Source organism: Dipodomys ordii, unplaced genomic scaffold (assembly GCF_000151885.1).
Source record: "Dipodomys ordii isolate 6190 unplaced genomic scaffold, Dord_2.0 Scaffold126, whole genome shotgun sequence".
Classification (NCBI taxonomy): domain Eukaryota; kingdom Metazoa; phylum Chordata; class Mammalia; order Rodentia; family Heteromyidae; genus Dipodomys; species Dipodomys ordii.
Genome location: NW_012267342.1, coordinates 2180451 through 2203796, shown reverse-complemented (window position 1 = coordinate 2203796; position 23346 = coordinate 2180451). Strand labels below are relative to the sequence as shown.

The 23346-nt window shown below is 33.5% G+C and overlaps 1 protein-coding gene across 7 annotated transcripts in view; it reads right to left on the bottom strand.

Moving 5' to 3' along the window:
• The window catches only part of Gtdc1 (glycosyltransferase-like domain containing 1), a 286433-nt gene that overhangs the window by 171118 nt on the left and 91969 nt on the right, over positions 1–23346 (bottom strand). For all 7 annotated transcript variants that reach the window (XM_013030075.1, XM_013030080.1, XM_013030076.1 and 4 more), the window contains one exon: positions 20336–20509. In XM_013030075.1, the coding sequence (XP_012885529.1) occupies positions 20336–20509 (174 nt within the window). The remainder of the gene's footprint in view (positions 1–20335; positions 20510–23346) is intronic.

Here is a 23346-nt window from a genome sequence, read left to right as displayed (position 1 = left end):
CACACATATTCTTTCTATCATAAAAATTGTTTTTAAGGTGCAACATCTTCAATTACAGTGATTCTAGAACAGAGGAGACTTCAAAAATTATTTATGTTAGAAGCCTTTTACTAGAAGTATTTTACATTTCCTTCTCTAAAACACCATCATGTCACTATAGCCATTCTGATTTGTAAAAGCAAGTGCTATAAAATGACTATATTCTATGGAAATTTTGTGGTACAGTTTTCAAGCAAAGGCTTTGTGGTTATATCAATGTTTGACTTAAGGTACCATTATTTGAAATGTGACTATGGAAAATTATTCAACTTTATTTTTCATATATAAATATAATATATAAAGCATACAATAACTCACAAATTTAAGTCTAATATTGACATTAGTAGGATAAAATACCCATTTTCTTGATTTATAGGCATTACTAATCCATGAAGCATGAACCAAAGAGAAAAGAATTGAAGAAATGAGAAGCCACCATCACGGGGAGCTATCCCTGGTGCTGGTTTCAGAACAAGGTCCCATAGCTACATTTCCAACATTCCAGAAATAAATCAGATTCTGATTTATACTTCTCATCTTGATTTAATAACATGTTTTTGCTATTTTGTGTTCCCAAATGTAACGTCTTTTTGCTTTGTTTTTTTTAATGTACTATGGGAATTTTTTTTGTTTCCTTTATATGTTCTTCACCTACTGTTGTCACTGTACGTGATTTTAGTGCCCTGCATTTTATATAATCATTTGTCTAATTTTGGGATGGGAAGTGGAGTAACAAAATATTGAAACAAGGACACAGGATGACCCATTGCAACAATGATACTCACAAGACACTATGCTGAAAATGAACTTTACAACTTGGGAGAGGGAGGGAGGGGAGAGAAGGGATAGTGGGAGAACAACAAAGGAAGGGGTAACAATGCTCCAGAAGAAGTGTACTCATTACCTTACTCATGTAACTGTAACCCCTCTGTACAGCACCTTTAAAATAAAATAAAAAGAAATTTGTCTCTAATCCCAACAATGATGGTTACTAATGAATGGTCAAAGATTTTTTCCTCTCATACTTTCTTAAGGAATAATTAAATATATCTGGATTAGTAATTAAAAATAATCAAGCAGTCTAAAAAGAACTAAGATTACTGAAAAGAACTCAGAAAAACAGCATTGTGTTCTTGGTGTTAGACTAATTTCAAGCACTCCTTTCCCATTACTGTAGCATGGAATTTCTTTTTAAATACCAAAGATAGTCTTAGAATACTCAACAAGCTCTAAATAACCGAGAAGAACAAAAAATGGCATATTCTTAAAAAATCTTTTTATCACCCCCGACATAGCATGAACATCTAGGTATTTGGAAAAAAGGGAGTCTTTTTTTTTTGTCTTTTGAAGACTAAATTAGAACATGTTAAGAGTATACATTGATGGTCTAAAGAAGATTGAAATACCTTATATTTCAGTTACATAGAAAGCAAATATATGGTTATTAAAGCATCAGAGCTGTCTCTTCTGAGGCTGGAGGTGTTAGCCTTATGGCCTGGATAAGTTCCAACTTAGGTAATTACATTCTGGTTACCTCTCCCCCCTAGCAGTTTTTTCAAGTGAATCCAATATTATTCTTCACTTCCTACCCTAACCTGCTGTGTAGTGTTGCGATGAGCTGTTAAACAGCTGCCATTCCTCACTCCACAATGGTGACTGTGCCTCACTGTATAATTTGTAACCATTCTCAGTGTACTTTGGAATCTTTCAGGATAAAAGTGTTACCCTAAAAAATACAAGAAATCATTATAATTTTAAAGACATACAGTACAACTGCTTATTTCAGTTAAATTCAGCATAACATATTTAGAAAATACCTTATTTTGTAAAAAGCCATAAAACTAGGTTAAAATACCCATGAAACATGCTATGAAGATTACATGAAAAGGTATTTAAAGAAAGCAAACTATTTATCAACTATATGAATATTCTGCCAAAGAAAGGAATAGTAGGAAGAACAAATGCTTGAGACATTTTTATTTGAAAATACATCTGCCTTCATCAGATGGTAAAATTCCCAATGTCACCCAAGAAAAACAGTGAAGAGAAAAACTGAACGTTAAGTCAATGGGAAATGGAGGCATGCCAATACATATAGAGAAAGAGATAAAGGATAAATACAATTTTTTAACATTTTCATTTTTTTCATCAGGATAGAAAACTATACACTTTTATTTTCATGAAAGAGTATAATTTTCACTGTAGACTGACTAAGGACATTTGCAGCTAGAAACATACTTGTGACAATACTCAAGAAGGCATCATGGTAATGTAAGGAGAAATGCTTCCAGATCCAATTTGATCAAGATACTGTGGTAGAAGCAGTGGTTTTCAACTTTGGCTTAGCAACAGAATAGCATAGAGAATGTTAAAAAATTAAATAATACATGGTTCCAATTCCTGAGATTCAAGTTTATTTGATGTGGATGTGTAGGCTTAAAAAAATGCTTCCCAGTTCAAAAAATAAACGCTAGGAAGCAGGTATTTGAAAGGGGTGGATGGGGTCAAGGGAAAAGGGGCAAACAAAGGAAGAGAAGAGGGGGCGTGGGAGAATGTAGTCAAGAATTCACTGTGTATCCTACAAAATTTAGAAAAGTGAAGAAAGGAATGGGTAGAAGAGGGATGGGTAAAGATGCTGAAAAGGGGTGACACTGATCAAGATGAATTGTATTCATAAACTGCCTTGTTAAATGGCAACTCCTTTGTACAACTACTTAAAGATAATTTTAAAAATGATTAAAAAATGCTTTCTAGAGTATTGTAATATGAAGTCAACACGGAAAACCACTACTTTAGGCTATGTATTACCAATTTGCTTGTTTTGTTCTTGACTGTTCTTTATTCAAGGGGGGTTAACTTAAGCATATTCTTTGAGGGGATGCATACTGGCATGCCTGATTAATACAGGGCACATAAGGAAGGGACCTCAAGGAAATGTTTCATGACAGGATTCTTCATAAACAAGAAAGAAAAAGACTTTACCCCTAAGAGTTATAAATTTGAAGGGCTAAATTTTTAAGTTTTTTTTTTTTTAATAGTATTAAGGTAAGTTTCTGGCCGAGCATCAGTGACTCATTCCTGGGACCATAGCTACTTGGGAGGCTGAGATTATAAGAAATGTGTTGGAAAATTTTTTTAAAAAACTAGTTTATAAGACCACTTCTCAACAGATAAATCAATGTGGTGGCTTGTGTCTGTCATCTCCAGGTGTATGTCAGGGCAGGAAACAAGACCATGACTTGAAATTAATGAACACAAACCATGGAGAAGAGTTTCAGAATGAAAAATAAAACTTGTAAATATTCTTTAACCTATAGTGTGTTGGGTTCATTCTCTGTACTAAACATTTGTCTATAGTAAACTAAAAAATGTTTGGGTTTTTCTTTGGGGGGGTTACTTTACCAATTGAGCTTTTTGCATTGTATTTTGTTTTTGATATATGGTCTCATTATAATCTTGCCAGGCTGATCTGAAAGTCATTATCTTCCTGCCACCATTTCCCTAGTAACTGGGATTAGAACACTGTATCACCATATTTAGCTAATCTATAAAGCTTTATACTACCTTTTGCCTAGCACATCTAAGACATAACATCTTTGCTCAGAAAACAAGGAATAGTCCATTAGTATAATAGCACTTATGTATCAGCTACCTATAGTGAAATGTTCTCTACCTTCATACAACATGTATGTTATGGAAATGCATGAGAAATACCTGCAAATATAAGCAAAATCAATACATTCAGTCAAACACTCAAAAAATATAGAAAATGATGTGACTAGCTACTTCATCTAGAAAGTAAAAAGTAATTCACTGGTTTCTATTAATGATACAAGTTCTAACCTACAAGTTCTAACCTACAAAAAAAAGTGCCATAAAACAAAACTGTAGTACAGACAGTCAAAGAATTAAGAGTAAGAAAAACAGAACAGGGGAAATGTACACATGCACAGCAATAATGGGATGTTAGACATTTCAAGTTCTTAAAAAGCAAAACAAATGACTTACATTATAAAATCTCATTGAATTTATGTCATGAGAGAAGAGACTGAAAAAACAGCAATTAAACATTTTAGTGGTGTGTGGATTATACATAGAAGAACAAATTCTCTTTTACATGCTTTAATAAATCCCTAAAGCAACCAAATTAAGGGAGCAATCCAGAGAGGTCAGTTTAGATGCCTGTTGGTGGTAATTAAAGTTGATAAAGTATAACAGAGTGCAGAGAAGGCATACCATCCACTGCATGAAACACTTTACCTATTTCCTTCGCAAATAATCTTCATTTGATCCCTATGACTTAATGTTAGAGCAACTCAGGGTCAGAACAGATTGTATAATTACATCACACTGCACATCTAGAAAGCATCTAAGCCTAGGATGGAAGCCAAAGCTGCTGACTCCCAAGTTTATGTTCTACCCTCTCAATCATACTTCCTCTTATATAAAACTGTCCTCACATGAACATACATGCATACATATACATATATATATATAACACACAGCTATATATACACACACACACACACAAATGTACTAAGAACTAATCAGAATGTTAGTTCAGCCTTAGTGATCTCAGTCAGCTATTAAAACAGGACTCAATTTTTTTGAAAACAGGTTCCATATGACAGCCATAGGAAGAGGCAGAACAGGACAGAATAGAAAAAAAAAAAAAAAACCCATCCCATGAAAAGCGCCAGTGGCTCCTGCCTGTAATGCTAGCTACTGAGGAATCTGAGATCTGAGGATTATAACTCGAAACTACCCTGGGAGAATTAGGCACCAAAAATGCCACAAGTGGGGCTGTGGTTTAAATGGTAAAGCACTACCTATAACAAAAAACTTAGGGACAGTGAGTGCCCAGACTTGAGCTCAATCTCCAGCCCTAGGACAGGTGATATGTGTGTGTATACATATGTGTGTGTGTGTGTGTGTGTGTGTGAGTATATGTGTATATGTATATATGTGTGTATATGTCTGTGTATATATATATTTATATATATGGGATATGTATATATAGAGAGAAACATTGAAGGAAATAACATTTCAATCATAGAGGATACATAATACAAAATTTGCAGAGGAAACATAAAAAGAATGATTGATTCACTCGGGATTTATAATACTAAATCCCAGAAAAGACAAGAAATTTACATTAAGGATCTATGTTTCAAATGCTAGAAACTCCTATTCCTCAGTCACAGATTAAATTTTATGTTAGTATTGTAGTTTTTACTACAACAAAATCAGTCACAGATTAAATTTTACGTAGTATTGTAGTTTTTACTACAACAAAATATATTGTAATCAAATATAGGTGGTGTCATGTGCCTTTTCACTTTAAAATACATTACAGACTAGAATATTAGATGTTTTCAGTGAAAGAAAATCAAGTTTTGATGCAGCTGAAATATCTAGGCATCTAAGAAATTTCTTAACACCATCTATTTCTGATTGATTGATCTATTTGGTCAATGATGGCTAATCTTATCCTATTAATTACTACTACAACGATATCCTGGCTTCACATTTTTACTGATTTCATCAAGTTTTCAAATGACTTCTAAGTACTGATTCTGCTGCTATAGAACTCTAATGACCCCAGGTAAAAATAGTTTTTTGTAACTTTCCCAGGTGTGAAATAGAAAAGTGGATAATGAGATTTCCAAAACTTTCTGTATCTTAGGAATCTTTTGAGTTCTGAAAAGATTTTACTATATTAGGCAAACAAAAACAAAACCTAGGAGCTTAATCTGAAAATGAATTGGTTAATAATAGAAATGTGGCTGACATTTTTCTCTGAATTTCCTGTTTTACACTGTAATGAAATAATTTTCAAAACCACTAGAATTGTATCTAATTCATTCACCCCCTCTGTCTTTTCTTTCTAAAAAAATTACCACCTAACTATAGATGTTTCTTTTTCCATTATCTCATTTATGGCTTTTCAAATCCATTCTTATATCCTAAGACAGAAGAACCTTCTTCAATTAGAGGGAAGTAAGTATAATAAACATTTAAGAATTTGGTATTATAAAATGAATTATAGTAACAAAAAATGTACGTGGCTTTGAATAACTCCCTTCACAGAATTATTAAGACTGCTCATTATTTGTCAATAGATTCTTAACAAATCTGCACTGGGTTTGAAGGCGTTAAATATCCAAAAGAGAGGTATCAGTAATCTAAATTACACCATGTTTATGAAGTCAGAGTTAGTTTATAAGTATAGGAAGTACTGTAGTAGTTACTAAATTTCAAACAAGGAAGGTATTTTCATAGCTATATAAAAATAAATTCTATAGGAAAAAAGTTGCCAAATGCTATTTTATGTCATAATGTCCCCTGTTGACATTATGACATAAATGTCAGAATTAATGGTGACACATTAATTTTAGTGTGTGGCCAAAAGGGAAATGAGACTTTCTACTTCACTGGTACTTAATGAACAAGACTACCTACCAGGCATTATTGTCTCACACCTGTAATCCTTGCTACTTAGGAGGCCGAGATGAAGAGGATCATGGTTTGAAGCCAGTTTGGGAAGATAAATCTGAAAGATTATATCCAATTAACCAGAAAAAGAAAGAAAGAGAGAAAGAGAAAAGGGGGGGAGGAGGGAGAGGAAAGAAGAGAGAGGGAAGGAGAGAGGGGGAGGGAGAGAGAGGGAAACTAGAAGTGGAGGTATGACTCAAGTAGTAAAGCACTGGAAAAAAAAAACAGAAAAAACAGCCGAGCAAGACAAGAAAAAATTAATTTCAAGCACTGGGAGGGGGGGAGAAGAATTTAGTTAAAAAATTATTAATTGAATTTTTATCATTAATACAAAAAAATCAAAATTTTCCAAAATAAAGTGACAATTATTTGAGAGGTAGTTTCATAGGAACATAATAATAAAAGTAAATTTTGAGGCAATATATAAGCAACTATAATTAAAAACAAACAACTAAGCTAAAGGAAAGCATATCCACACATTCACAGAAGCAGGTTGATTCTCCACATAGAAGACCAAAATTGAAGACCCACAATGAACACGATCGACGTACACATGGAATAGCACTTGTATTTAACAGTCTCTGCCATGTTATATTTATCTATATTTTTTAACTCTTCTTAGGCAAATACTATACCACTTGAACTATGCTGCCAATACCTTCATCTTTTAATTTGGTGCCTTCTCCCTGGCCTGCCTTGGACTATGAACCTCTAACCTCCACCTTTAGAGTAGCTGGGATTATAGGCATGTGATACCACACTCAGCTTCTTAGTAGCATGTCTATGTAAATTTAGGACTAAAACTTATCACAAGGATAAATCAGATTAGAAAAAAAAAACTGAGTTGAAAGCAAAAATAAACCTGGAAGTTGACATAAGCAAACATAAGCTAATGGTCATAAAACTAATCAACTATATATAATTACAATGTGGGTTACAGTTATATATTTATAGAAAATTAAATTACATATATATTTTGTATACATATACTTTATGCATTTATATTTTATAAATATGTGTTAATACTATATTTTTATTAATCTATATATGTATATATTTTCTTTTCGGGGGCAGGTTCTGAGGCTTAAACTCAGAGCATTATGCTGGTTCAGCTTGCTCCCTTGGCTTGTACTCTATACCACTGGACTCAAACCTCCACCCCTGCTTTTTCCTGATAATTTTAGAGATAAGTCTCCTAGACTTTTCTTTTTTTTAATTTTTATTTATTTTTTATTGTGAAAATACTGTACAGAGGGTTTACAATTACATGGGCAAGATAGTGAGTACATTTCTTATCAAGCATTGTAGCCTCCTCCTTTGTTTCCCCTTCCCATCCCTTCCCATCCTCCCTCCGCCCCCCCATCCAATTCTCCCGCCCCCCCCCAAAGTTGTAAAGTTTGTTTTCGACATAACAACTTGTACTTCTCATTGTTTCAACGGGTCCACCTGTATCCTTATTTAAACGACTTGTTTTTCCCCTTCCCCTCCACAAATTATACTGTTATCAAATACAATGAAAGCAGGGGTTATACTGTGGGGGAGGGACATACAAAGCAACAAACAAATAATCTTATAAATGTGTTAGAAACAATCGCATGAAAGAAAAAAAAACATTTAAATACATATCTTAGGGTTACTTCCCTAACATCACATTATCTGACCTTTTCTGCTTGACTCAGACATATACTAGATATTGCAAATAAGGGAAACTGTGGGACCTATGTTTCTTTGGGCTTGGCTTACTTCACTTAATATAATTTTTTCATAGACTTTTCTGACTGGGCTTACTTTCTCAAATCTCAGCATCCTGAATAGCCAGGACTATGGGTCAAGCCATTGGTATCCGACCACAGCTACTGTTATATGACTCACTATTTTATCAAGTACTTTACTAATTTCTTATAACAAGCCAATGAAACTGATATTACTTCCCTTACTTTACAGATGAAGGGAAAAGGAGACAAGAAAGGTTAAGCAACTTTCTTAAAACCAGACAACTGCTTAGTGAAGACATGATACTGGAGCACAGTTTCAACATAAGGCAGTCAGTTTCTTCAGATTTCATCCAAACAGTACTTGGTCTCACAAATCCCTATCCAAAAAGATGACTAAAAGAGATTTCTTGAACTCTTAAGGGGACAAAGTCCAGTATACTCCTGCTCATAAAGAAAGAAAAGGGCCAAGAGGTCAATATAACAAATAACACTAAGTTGTAAATGATGATGCCCAGACAAGAATGGATACTTTTCTGTAGTCAGTGTCTTCTAAATACTCTAATATCTCAGACTCTCTCTCATTTATATATAAACATATACATATACATATGTACATATACATATACATAATATGAGACACTCATATTATGTGAGTATGTATATATGAATATGACTATATATACACATATATTGTAATATACATGTGATACATATTTATATGTATATTTATCACATATATGTGTGATATATTATCATGTGTATACATGCATGTAGCCTGTGTGTATATTTACATTGTGTATTTATAAGTATATAAAATATATCCTATGTTATATAGGATATATTTTTAAATTTTCATACTTTAGATACCTGAAATCACCAGCAAATTTGTTTCTCAAGTTCAATATCTTGGATATTGTCCAGCTACCAATATTAATACCTCAAGTAATCCCTTATACACTTTCATCCAGTAAATCATCACATCAACTTGCAAAGTCTGCAATCTGCATATTTATGTGAATTTCCTCCTTTCATCTGAATGCCACTTTCCTTGTATAGGTTTTCAATTACCTAGTAGCTTTTCTTGTTCCTTCCCATCAGCATTCTATTAATACCATTTTTTTTCCACTCTATAAGAGGCTTCCAAATGACTATAGGCTAAAGTCCAAATTCTTCAGCCTTAATTCATCTCCATGTAACCAAGTCAAAGATAATAAACTTTCTTCTAGATCCAATAACCATTCTGAGCCACAATCTGTGTATCTCCTCTCCCTCTTTATGACGTGCCCTCTTAGCATGCCAACTCACCTTACTTTCTCTAATATTGAGAAGTAGCATAAGTACATACTAGAGCCAGACTGTGTATAAAACTTTGTAGAATATCCCTGAGCATTTTAAAATAAAACATTGAACAACTAAAACTAATTCTTCACTGATCAGTCCACTCATCATTAATCACCAGGAGAGAATGTGTTTATATCTGCCAGGAAGATGTAAACAGAATATATTTGACTTTCCTTGTTATATGACATACCACTTATTCTGCCAATTGATATTGTTTGGTTGCTGAAATGAATAAGATATAAAGTAGTCCTTTCATTTATTTATTTAGCTGAATTAGAGGCAAACTTTAGATTCTCAAATATTCTACAGAATTACCAGCTTTCAGAATATTCTTCCCTCTTAATTTTGAAATTCAAATCTTATTGAATAGCTAAGCTTGACAAAAAAAGTCTAAATAGATAACCAAAATGGAGATGGTATAGTACTAATAAAGCCATTAATGTTTACTGCAAAGTTACAAGGTTGCAGGCACTGTGTTGAGTCAGAACATTACACAATAATTATCTTGTTCCTTATAATAAACCTCAAAAGTAGGTGTCATTGCAATTTCCATTTTAACTTTCCCAGTGACCCTAGGCTGAACAGTGATAACCAAATGGCAGAAGCTCATATAGAATCCCTATATACGATAGCACTAGCTAACATTTTTTTAGTATTAAGACTGTTAGAATTAGTAACTTTCATAAAAATAAAAAGTTTAATCTTGAAAATATTAAGACAACATAATTTGACATCTTCTAATATGTATTATACCTAGCCTTCATTTAATGAATCAAGAATAACATATAATTTGTTCTTGCTTTGATGGTTCTTCACTGATGAGAAGTCATTTTGCTATGAGAAGTTCAGTAACAGCCTCTGAGCCAGCTGAGGAGAAAGATCGGAAGAAGACCTTTTACTGAATCCCCCCAAGTGTGATTCAAGCTTCTCAAATGACACTCATCTCCATTTTGTACTCCCTTGGTCCTGATGTTCCTAACTTTGTAAATTCTCCCTCATTTGTGCTTTTGTGTCTTCTAAGATTCCTCAGGACAGGACTACAAGAACCTAGGTAAAAGTGGGTATCAACTCTTTGTTATAAATAAGAAAAGAGGAGTACCTATGAAAACAGGGTTAAATTATCCTTAAATTGGATTTTTGTTGCTGAGAAATTCAGAGTATTTCTCTTTGATAGGATTATATTGATGTTGAAAAAAAACAGAAGTGTAACGAATTCATTTTAAAAAAGCACTTTGTGTGTTAGAGGCGTGGCTCCATTGGTAGAGTGCTAGCCAATGAGCAAAAACAGCAAGTACTGAGTTCAAATCTCAGTCCTGGACCTAAAAAACCCACAACACTTTGAACAACTAGAGTTTGTTCTATGTAACTTTAGGTGTATAGATCTGTTTGTGTGTGTGTGCACACGCGCGTGTACTAAACTTTCTCTTCTCTCAACAAGAATAGTAAAGTGGATGATGGTTAGAATCTAGTGCAGCATGAAAGTCTGTATCTGTTATAAAGGAGAGTTATTTATAGTGAATGTTGGTAAATACTAGAATTATTCATTAAAATAAATTTACATACAGTGATCTTATAATTTTTTTACAGTAAAGTTCAAAGGAAACACATTAAAGAGTCAAATACTTGTTAGTAAACATGTTAAATTCGTAAAAACAGCAGTTTTCTACTTTAGACCTAGATTAATATTCAAGAAGACAGAACTAACTATGACATTATTTCAGAGCACAAGCAGTAGCTTTACTAGTATGTCTAACACTAATAATTTCTTAAAACATCTAATAAATATGACCACATGTGGTAAGAAGATTAAGGTGTTTTTTAGCCATCCCACCTCTCAAAAGCAGAAATCTTGATGGCAGTAAAGAAGTTTTCGGGTGGGGAGACATGGAGGCTGCCTTCTGTCCTATCAATCCACAAATTCTCAAATTACAGATCTGCTGTTGTGTTCTGACACATCTGCTTTGCAATGTAAAATAGTGTTTTCTTTAATAAGAATTCTTCAAAAAGCCCTTAGGCTCCTTGTCTTTGTTTGCACAGCCTGGGAGTTTTCATTTAAAGTTTTCACACTGTTTTTAAATTTTTTCCAATTTTATTTCTAAGTTAGTTAGGCAAAGTCCATAAACCTCTCTTTGGCATCCCTGTTTTAACTACTGAGACACAGAAGAGAGAAAAACATGCAGAAAAGTCCCTGAGATGACCCTCAAGTTACAAACATCTTCTTCCTCTCTCCTTTTCAGTCAAATAAAGGTAGGCAGTTAGAGTTGAGCTGTTCTTTAAAATCTTCATTTTGGAGACTTAAAATCAACTATGAATTGAGGTTATCTTCAAAGGTAAAAACTCATTTTGTTTATTTAGGGGCAATGCTGACAATTTGTGGAAGACACTGGATATTCTCTGAGGTAACTAAAATTCAGATAAAACATATTACTAAATCCAAAATGCACATTCTTAAATTTGAACGAAGTCCAAACTTACAATCCTAAAGATATAAGCTTCCTTTCATCCTCTAATTAAATATCAAACATGTTGTCAGGCACTGGTGGCTCACAATTGTGATTCTAGCTACTTAGAGGGTTGAGATCAGAGGACTGTGGTTTAAAGCCAGCCCAGGTAGGGAAGTTTGTTAGATTCTTATCTCTAATTGACTACAAAAAAGCCAGAAGTGGAGCTGTGACTCAAGTTGTAGAGCACTAACCTTGAACAAAAAAGCTCAAAGATAGTACCCAAGCCCTCAGTTTTGAACCAGCCCCCCCAAAACCAAACCAAAACAAAAAAGCATGTAGATGGTATTTTATAGTCTCCATAAGAAATGTATACATGTATATACTATATTTTTAATTAATTGAGTATAACCCTATGGCAAATTTTAAACTGGATGAAATGGTGACAAATATGTATTTTGAATACTAATCTTTACAACAAGCATATTTTGTCTCTCCGCCTTCTGAAAAAGAGGTGAGACACTATTTCATTTCTGAATATGCCTTGAAAAAAATGATTGCCTCTTTGATATGCCTTGTGATGGTACCTGGATAGAACTTGCTAAGACACTGATCATTTTAAAGGTCAAAGGATTCCATTTTGTGATTTGCTCTACTTATACAATATATTCTTACATGATTCAATTTGTTGGTAGCAAGGAGAGACTAGTTTTATGAAAATCTCTCAATACAGAGTCCTACAGAAAGAGAGAGAGAGAGAGAGAGAGAAATGAGAACAGTCTAAGATTAAAAGATATTATCTATTCCATCCCTAATATCTAACATGGCAGGGTAGGTTCTATAATGCTTCATGGTATAAGGTAAGTTGTACAGCAAGGCAGTTTGGATAAATGACAACTAGAAACAAAATAGTTTCCTTATATATGTGAAATTACAGTCTTAGCCTTTTGCTGTTATTTTGAAGTATGTTATTTTCCTTCTTTAAGCCCAGTTTCAATTTTACTAGAATTTTGTGTGTGTGTCTCATCTCAAACAAGATAATTGATGTCTTCTTGCCTTTTAAAAGATTACATTCTAAGCCAAGCACTGGTGGCTTACTCTTGCAATTCTAGCTACCTAAGAGGCTGAAGTCAGATGACTGTAGTTTGAAATCAGCTCAGGCAGGACAATCTGTGAGACTCCTATCTTCAATTAAGCACAAAAAAAAATGAATAACTGAAAAGCAGGAAGTGGAGCTTTGGCTCAAGTAGTAGAGCCACTAACCTTGAACAAAAAGGAAAAGAAAAAAGCCTAGGGACAGAACGCAAGCCCTGGATTCAAGTACCAGTTCAGACACACACACACACACACACACACACACACACGCACGCACGCACACACACACATGCACGCACGCACACACACACACTAAAATAAACAAGAAAAAAGATTACTTTTGTTTTCTAAAATCTTGATTTCTTCCTTTCATAACATTACTATAACACAGTCATTTCCAGTCAATATTCTGTTCGTTCTCTTTAAATAAAAATATTTCTTCTTCACTGGACAAAGCCAAATGCTAGGAAGAGACTATTCTCTTTACAGAAGAGACAACATAGCAAGACTCTTAAGAGCTCAGTTTAAAATATAAGGTAAAAAAAAACCAGTTGAACTATAATTCTACTTTTTTTTGGGGGGGTGGGGGTCCAGTTGTGGGGCCTAAACTCTGGGCCTGGGTGCTGTCCTTCAGCTCTTCAGCTCAAGGCTAGCACTCTACCACTTGAGCCACAGAGCCACTTTCAGATTTTTTTTTTCTGCTTATGTGGTGCTGAGGAATCAAACCCAGGGCCTCATGCATGCAAGGCAAGAGCTCTACCACTGAGCCATCTTCCCAGCCCTAATTCTACTTTTATATGTATATGACAATGGGAAAATTTACATAATTCTCAATTTTTTCAAATTATGAAAAATATCTCAAAGATAATTAGAGTTGTAAAAAAGATAAAATGCCCAAACACATGAAATATGGTTAGTATAACACAGAGCATAAAGTTAAGAAAAAATAAGGGTTAGCTTTTATAACTAGCTCAACATAAAAATGACATAATCAAAATGCAATCTGAAAATTCCTCAGATATTCTTATTTCTTAAGACAGAATGATACAAAAGATTTGGATATTTCAAAGTCCCTACTTCTTCTAGGCCTTTCTTTAAGGACAGCTACATGATCTACAGTAAGAACATATTGACCTTTAGTAGCATCTAGTTCAGGCTACAGAATTTGTTTATTTTATCTTTATATCACACACTCACCAGTACCAAGAATTTACATGTGAAATTTGCCTTTAAGAAAGGCAGAGTAAAATTATCTCATTTATACACTTTACTAAAGAATATAGTTTTTTCAATATATTCAAGTGGTAACTCTCATCTCTCTGAGTCCAAGAAGATATTTGTCTTCTGGTATTAATAATGTAAAATGTGCTTTGTTGCCCACCAATCATCCATCAGACCTGGAAGCCTTTAGTACTAAAAGAACCACTCTGCAATCCAGCAGAAAAGAAAAAGATGGTCAATGACACAGCTTACTCAGGGAGATCTAAAAATGGTATCTCATTCAGATGTCCCCCAAAGCTTAAAGATATCACAACTGCATGAGAAAGGCTTCAAGATGTCTGTCCTTCTTTAAGTGAAAATGGTTCATGCACATTTTAAGAGAAAGGTATAACATTTACCTCCATTTGCTGTCATTTATACTTTCTTCCTAAAGGGGATTATCTTTCCTTACATTCTCAAAATGGAAATTAACTAATAACTATTTAATCTCTATTAATAAATCACAGTCATCCTTCTAATGTACAAGCTATACAACCATGGAGAAATGTATGCTAGGGTTATTTGATGTACAGAATTGCCTGCCCTGCCATAGAATGACTCCAGGCTGCTATGGTTGTTGTTGTTTTTTCATTTCCAATGTATTTTTTTAAATAGTTTATCTCTCTCCTCCCTTGTCAAGCTGTCAGTCAGCTGTCACTTTTTTACTGCTGTCAGTGAGCCTGCCTTTATCACACCCCCAATTTGTGGCTGTTAATCTGCTGTCAGCTAAAAAAAATCAGATAATCAAGACGTCTCAAATTACATTAACAAAGAATGATAGGCTAAGAATGGATGGGGCCTTTGAGATATAAGTTCTAGGTTCCTGTATCACTTGCCTTCTCTGATCATCTTAGAAACACAGAAACACAGAAAAGCATACTGAGAATCTCATTCATAGTTAAATGCTAAATTATTCTGTCTACCAAAAGAAAGGAAAAGGCCTAAGATTTTCTGTAAATTTTCAGGGCAGGGTACTACTGAACATTTATTTGGTGAATTTCAGGATAATTTTTAATACTCATAAGCTTATTTCTGATCCAAATGTTTCAAATTTACTTCTGATCATCTTAAAACTCTTTTCTCTATGATTTACAGAATACATATCTCACTATTGACCCACTGACAATTCTTTTCAGATTTTCTTTCAGTCTTGGGCACTTCCTCAGTCAGCTCCTAAGTGACAAGTGACAAGGTATTCAACATTGAGAAATGAGTACGAGAAGGGGGAACCAATCAGGAACAAAGCAGCAACCTATGCAAAAATTTGGGAATTGTGTGTCTTAAAAGCCAATTTAAAAATGTGTCCTGGTATTTTAAAGGCTGTCAAGACATGTTAAGAAAGCTGAGTACTGAAAGCTGACCAATGAATTTAGAAGCATGGAAGTCACTGAGGCCCTTCACCCAAACAAATTCCATCCAAAGGCTTTAAGAGAACACTAGGAATAAAACTGGAAGTGGTAAGTATTGTTCTTAAGAAAAATATCAACAGGCACTAATGGGTCACACCTGTAATCCTAGCTACTCAGGTGATTGAGATCTGAGTATTATTGTTTGAATCTAGCCCAGGCAGGAAAGTTCTATAAGACCCTTATCTCCAATTTGCTACCAAAAAATCTGAAAATGAAGCTGTAACTCAAGTTGTAGAGCACTACCTAGGGCCCAAAATCTCAGAGACAGTGTTTAGGCCCTGAGTTAAAGGCCCAGGATGGGCACTAAAGAGAGAAAAAGACAGAAGAGAAAGAGACAGAGAACAATTTTGCCAAAAGATTAGATGAATATGAGTTCTGTTTATTTTCTTTATCATTTTGACTCAAGCAATTCTTTGATCTCACTAGTAATAATTATCTATAGATTGAGCCAATTTCTTTCTTTATTGTCCTATTTCACCTTTATTTCCAGCTTAATGTCTACATTTCATTATTATATTCACCATATTGCACTTGATCTCCAATCTTTTACATAATTTGCATCACATTTAATAGGAACCCCTTTGATCTAATTAAACTCATTTTTTCACTTACATTCTACTTGTACTCATCAAACTAAAAAGAACTAGAGAAAAGCATTCAATTGTACTTACTGGAATGCTCTCACTATATGCTCTTATCTTCACATAGGCCCTTTGTGCTTGCTGTCCAAGTAGGTATTAACCACACACAATTTTTTTTTTTTAAACTCAGACTGGGGCTTCAACTACGGTACAGCTCTCACTTGTCATTTTACTATAGGAATCTTGTAGATTTGTTTGTCTAGACTAGCTTCAAACCTCAAAACTTCTTAATCTTAGCTGCCTGAGTAGCCAGAATTATAGGCATGAATCACTGTCACCAGGCTTTACATTTCTTTTATTTTATATAATAAATAATGCTTTATTTTCTTTTGGAAACCTCCAATAGTAAGCATTCTGTGCATATTTTCAACTGTTTGTAATCAGAAGGGAACTTTTATTTTTGGTGTTACTCATGGGACTTGAACTCAGGGCCGGGTTGCTGTCCCTGAGCTCTTTTTGTTTAAGACTAGTGCTCTACCACTTCAAGCCACTGTTTCAGTTCCAGTTTTTGGATTTTACTGCCAGGACTGGATTTGAACTATGATCGTCAGATCTCAGCCTCCTGAGTAGCTACGATTACAGGCATGAGCCACCAGGGATGGCTCAAAAAGGAACATTTATGTGTCGACACCACTATTCCACTCAATTATGCTTCTGGGTGTTTACGCTTCATCTTCACATTGCTACTACTGATGAAACCTTGCTTCTATCTAAAGCACCATCTCCACTGCTTAAGCAGTGCCCATTCATCTTCCATAATGCACAACTATTGTTATTACAGGTTCTTTTTTCTTTTTTCTTTTGGCTCTATATTATCACTTTTCTTCTGTTCTGAAACATTCCTATTATCCTGTCACCTCTCTGAGGAAAAAAGGTGAATGTAACCATAACTATTAAACAATTTAGGCTCAGGTCCACCAGCACAGATCTCAGTAAGTGTAGGTCAAGAATCAAATCTTTGTATATTTGGTCACAGCTTAAGAGCCTTCTCATCCCCAAATGCTTAATACCTATAAGGAAATACTTCAAGTGAATAATCTCATTTGACACTATTTTTCTGGTCTTTAGTAATTAAACAGGGAAGAGGTAAGAAAAACAAAAGGTAGTAATAGGTTTTACAAGTCCCATATTGTTCATTGTTTAGGTGAGAGATCTATTAGTTTGCTAATTTTGCAGGTAATAAGACATTTTTCTCTTTTTTGATTATAGTATAATTAATTAACAATATACCCTCTACTTCATTTTTATTTAAATCCATTTTGCCATGACCAAGTGATGTAAGAAGAAAGATAGAACAAATCCAAAGTTTCTGTTGTTTTTAATCACCTTGGTTATTTTGCCTTTGGAATTGCTAAGTATTTTTCAACATTTCAACAAAATAATATGCTTTTTAAACTGCAGGCATTAGAATGGTTGTCATTCATGCAAATAATCACTTATACTATATGAGTTCGAGTTGTACAAAGCAAATTAACATTTGAAAATAATTCAAAAAACACTCTGGGCTAAGACCTTGCTTATGAATGTTATCTGGGCCACAATATTTCTTAACCTTCTTCTATTTAGCTAGACTCGTTTATGATAATATGTTCTAAATTAATAAGCTGCTGAATTGCCACAGGTGTATTAAACATGATGTTGTAGGAGCATATCTGATGCAAATGAATTCTAAAACATATTGTTTATTTGATTCTACAGCGGCAATAATTAAGATGAGCTATAAGTCTCATTCACTTAAGGATATACATATGTCTAAGTATTACATGAAAAACCTACTTTAACAAGCAAAGCTCATATTAAAAAAAATCAAATACACAACTGCATTTTCACTTCTGATAGATACGAAAACAAGCAAAGCCAGACTCTACTGGCTCAAACCTGTAATCCTAGCTACTCTGGAATCTGAAAAATGAGGATCATAGTTCAAAACTAGCCCAGCCAGGAAAGTCTGTGAGATTGTTATCTTAGATTAACCTCCAAAAAGCCAGAAATCGAGCTGTGTCTAAAGTGTGTCAAAGCACTAGCCTTAAACAAAAAAGCTCAGAGACGATATCCAAGGCCTGAGTTCAAGACCCAAGACCAGCACTTAAAAAAGAAAAAAAGTAGAGTTTTCAAAAGTTCAAATTTTCTCATCACACATAAGAATAATGTATATTATGTTCATACACATATAATACTATATATATATATATATATATATACATAGACATAGACAGACATTACATATAGTCATCCCTCTGTATTCATAGGTTCCCTATTCATAAATAAATAAATATACATCAAAAATCTTTTTCCTCATAAATATTTTTGATGTATATTTATTTATTTATGTATATTTATTTATTTTTGATGTATATTTATTTATTTATATATTTATATATTTATCTATACTAATTATATATCAAACTTTATTGGTCATTATTCCTTAACTATAACAACTTTTTATATGTCACTAATATTGTATTTGATACAATGATATGATTTTAAATATATGAGAATGTATATAGCTTATATACAAATATACACCATTTTAAATAAGACACTTGAACATTTGTAAGTTTTGATATCCTTAGGGGAAGGGACATGGAAGTAATCTTCCACAGACAGTAAGACATAACTATACACACACAGACACACACATACAGACACAGACACACAGACACACACACATCTGAAATATATACATACTTATATACACACAGGTATTTAAAAATGATTGTGATCTTGGTTTCATTATTTTAGTTCATAGTTTTCAAAATTAAAGTAAATTATTTAAGGTTATTGATAAATGACCTATATTGATAGAAAGTTTTATCAGTAAACAGAAACTTAAATCATAAGTCAGATAGCCAAACTTAATCCAGTCTGTGACAATGACAAGCACTGCAAGCTTGTCTCTATTTCTCTGAGCCTCTGTTTTCTGTAATCCATAAATAAGAATTGGGCCAAGTGGTCTGCTCCAAGTGGAGCAGAATTTTTAGTAAAATATTAACTAGTGAGACACTCCAATAAATCAATATTTGGTAAACATAAAGACTCTACCCCTACAGCAAAATCTGGGTGAATTAAGTGTAGAACATAGAAATTAATGCTAACCTCTTGCATGTCATGCATGGACATTAAATCATAAACAGTCTTCATTTAAGAGACAGGGAAGAAACAGCTGTCCCTAAATTCCATTTAAGGACCCATTTATACTCATACTAGCATGCCCAGATAGTGTGAGTCCCACTGAATATACTTCCTACTCACAAGAAAGAAATATTGTTACTGGTAGTAATAATAGTTTTCCTAGCTTTAATCAAAGTGAAAAAGAATTCCAGAATGTTCTCTTTGAGTCACATCATCCACTGGTAATTCAAGGTGGGCCTGGTATCAAAGGTAATAAAAATGTCCTTAGTACTAAGAAAAAGAAATGGCAATTCAATGCATTTGCAACTCAATTTGGAAGTTTTACCTCTTTATTGAAATAATTTATAATATATTAGTATATTAACAAAAAAGGAAAAAGAAAAAGAATGCAGCATAAGAAATTAAAATTATCCATGAAATAAGATTAATTGATTTAGAAGAGTTATTATGCATTTTGAAACAACAGGCCTAAGCTAAAGGTAAAAAGAGAGAAATGTGCTAGACAATGATTTGTCTAACAAAACTATAAATAAGAAACAAACAGTAAGTGTTAAAAACCAAAGGGCTGAAGAACTCAGTATCTGAACTACCCATTGAGGTTGGACATGTGATAACTTAAAAATCTGAAAATCACAGTATAGAGAGATCAAACTCTATTCTCTAACCATGCTTATGATGAAAAGTTAAAATTTGCAAGAATATCAATTTCTATACATTAGAGAAATAATTTACGCCACAATATTAAAAACAGAGTTGAACGCACTAACCTGCTCACATCAGGAAATCTGATGGGAAAGTAAATAACTTGGCACTTGGGTCTGATGATGTTTTCCAGATCCTTGGGTCTATGATCTGGAATCAGCTTCATAAATTTTCCAATAGAAGTGAGAAATGACTCCATATTAAAAACTGAGTTGAATACCACCAAATCAGCCACTAGGCTGTAAATGGAAACAAGAAGTACAAATGATGAGATCAGATTCATTTCAAGTTACTTTACAAGCCTAAGGCCTGTGTGCAAATCAGAGTTAACACTGCATCTTAAGTTTACAATAAATACTGTAGTTCCCATCAGTATCTATCAATCCAATGCTAATGGATAAGTTAGTTGTCAATATCGTATCATGGGAAGTTGAGGTTGATGGTACTACTGGGAAAGGTAACAGAAAAATTAAACAATTTAGTGGAAATTATGTAAGACTTCAAAACAAAGCATATTTCCTCAGGATGCCAAGATCTTTCAATATTATCAACAACACTAAGGACAGTAGCCCAGTTTCTCTCACTGAGTTTCTCCAATGGTGTACACTATACTACTAAGAAAAAACTGTTAAGAAATGGAAAGACTTAGAAAAAATTATATTAAGTGAAGTAAACCAGACCCAAAGAAACATAAGTCCCATGATTTCCCTTATTTGCAATAACTAGTATACATGTAGGATAATCTTACCAGACAAACAGAAAAGGTCAAAACTATGTACAAATGACCATATAAGATGATGTTAAGTGAAATGAACCCCAAGATAGGGACACAAGAGATTTTGTCTTTGTCATTGTTGTTTTTAATGTACTATGTGATTTTGTTTCTTTCTTTCTTTCTTTTGTATGCTCTTACCCCCCCCTCGCCCCCACCCTGTGGTATAAACCCTGTTTTCACTGTATTTGATTCTGGTGCTCTGTCTCTTCTATATACATTATTCTAATTTGGGGAGGGGAAGGGAAATAACAAAATGCTGAAACAAGGATACAGTTGACGTATTGTAACAATGAGAAGTACAAGACACTATGTTGTAAACGAACTTTACAAGTTGTGGAGGTAGGGGAGGAGTTGGGGAGATGGGGAGGGAAGGGATTGTAGATGAAACACAAAGGAGGAAGTTATAATGCTTGACAGAAAATGTACTCATTACCTTACTCATGTAACTGTAACCACTCTGTACACTATCTTCATATATACACCTGTTTGGTGTGTTCCTACCACCATCAAAACTAATTCAAAGATGTTTTCGTACTCGACCTTGATATCTTCAGTACTATTTGGTTGGTCTTTTCTACTTTAGCCTTTCCTTTATCCCTTTAAGAAATTGTGTTACTTTTTATAAAATTCTTGACCTACACAGGAAGGATGATGTTATCATTTATCTATCAAACAGACTGTATTCTTCCCCTTAATACTATAAAAGTAAAACTAACATACAATGTACTGGTATATGAAAATATGACGGCAAATATTTATATCATAAGTGTGACAAAATAGGTTGCCTAAAACATTTTCATAGACACCAACAAATACAATGATAGCCATGGAAGCGGTATATGAAACCTAAATGTATAGTATCATGACTTTATGAGACAATATTGGTATAGTAAATTAATCAGTTGATTTCAAAAAAAATCTTATTTCATTTAATCAACTATTCAGGGTTACTGGATCGCAATAAATATATACAAACACTTCCAAAAGAAGGTATTTAAGATTAAATAGACAAAACAATCTTATTTTACACTAAAAATGACACATGAATAACACTGAAAACAAGAATGTAAAATACACAAAAATAAGTAGAGCTTAGAGAGGATAGATTTTAGCTTATCCTCTATTTTGTTTACATCATATTTACTGAGACAGGAATATCTGTCATAATTAATACCTAGTAAAATGAAAAAAAACGCATACAAATTTGCTATATACAAATTTGGTTTTATTTTTTGTCTTTTTTGTTGCTTCTTGGTATAAATTTGGAGAATAGATGTTATTATAACACAGATAATACAAAAGAATGTCACAGAAGTGCTGACACAACAGTAAGTAATCAGGAAACCAATATAATAATATACCAAAAGTTGAAAGATGTTTTACAGCTAGTCTGTTTTCATCATTTACCACATATTGTAATAGCGACCCACAGGCCAGAATATATAGTTATGACATGTGTTCGTAAGTCAGAGGGTTACTGAAACCTCTGATTAAGGTGAGTTCCTATGTCAGTTAGCCTTAAAGTCCTTAACTGCCACATAGCCAGGAAGAAATCTTGACAATGCCAACAAAATCAGAAGTCAGCAAAATAAATAAATAAATACATAAATAAAACCTAAAGAAACATTTGAGGAAGCAGGAGTCATACTTCTCAAGGGGAACTGGAGCAGTATTGCTTTCTGACACTCTTATTTTTCCTCTAGACAACTGTAAACCATTTTTCCCATTAAGAAGCCAAAGATGATGAAGCCCATTTCTTTCTCTCCTAGCTTGTCTATCAGTTTACACTCTTGAGAAGAGAAATGCTCAACACTCACATGCAAGCTTTTGGAGTGCAAATTTTCTATGAGTAAAACCTTTTTTTTAATGAAAGAAAGTAAGGAGCAGTAAGAAAATCGTAATTATAATATCTGCCCTCAAAGAGCATGCATTCCATCTACTTACATTTCAAAAAATTTAGGCTTTTAAGTTAAAGATGTAAGATAGTTTACAGAAATAGTCTTTTTGGTACATTTCCTGCCTGATATGAGTGGTTGTAACTTCCATCAACTTTAAAGCTACCCATAAAAGGAAAAATAGGCTTAATTTTTTTTTCCTAGTGATTTCTCAGGGGTGATAAAACACACACTATCTGAAGAAAAGAATGAAGCTAATTCAAGAAATCATAAGAATATTACAAATGTTTTCCATATTGATAAAGCACAAAATGCTTCTTTTCATTTTAAAACATATTTTGTTTCTCTGTTTCAGCATAAAATAAAGTATTTTAATTTTATTATGAAATTTTAAGACGATTATTTT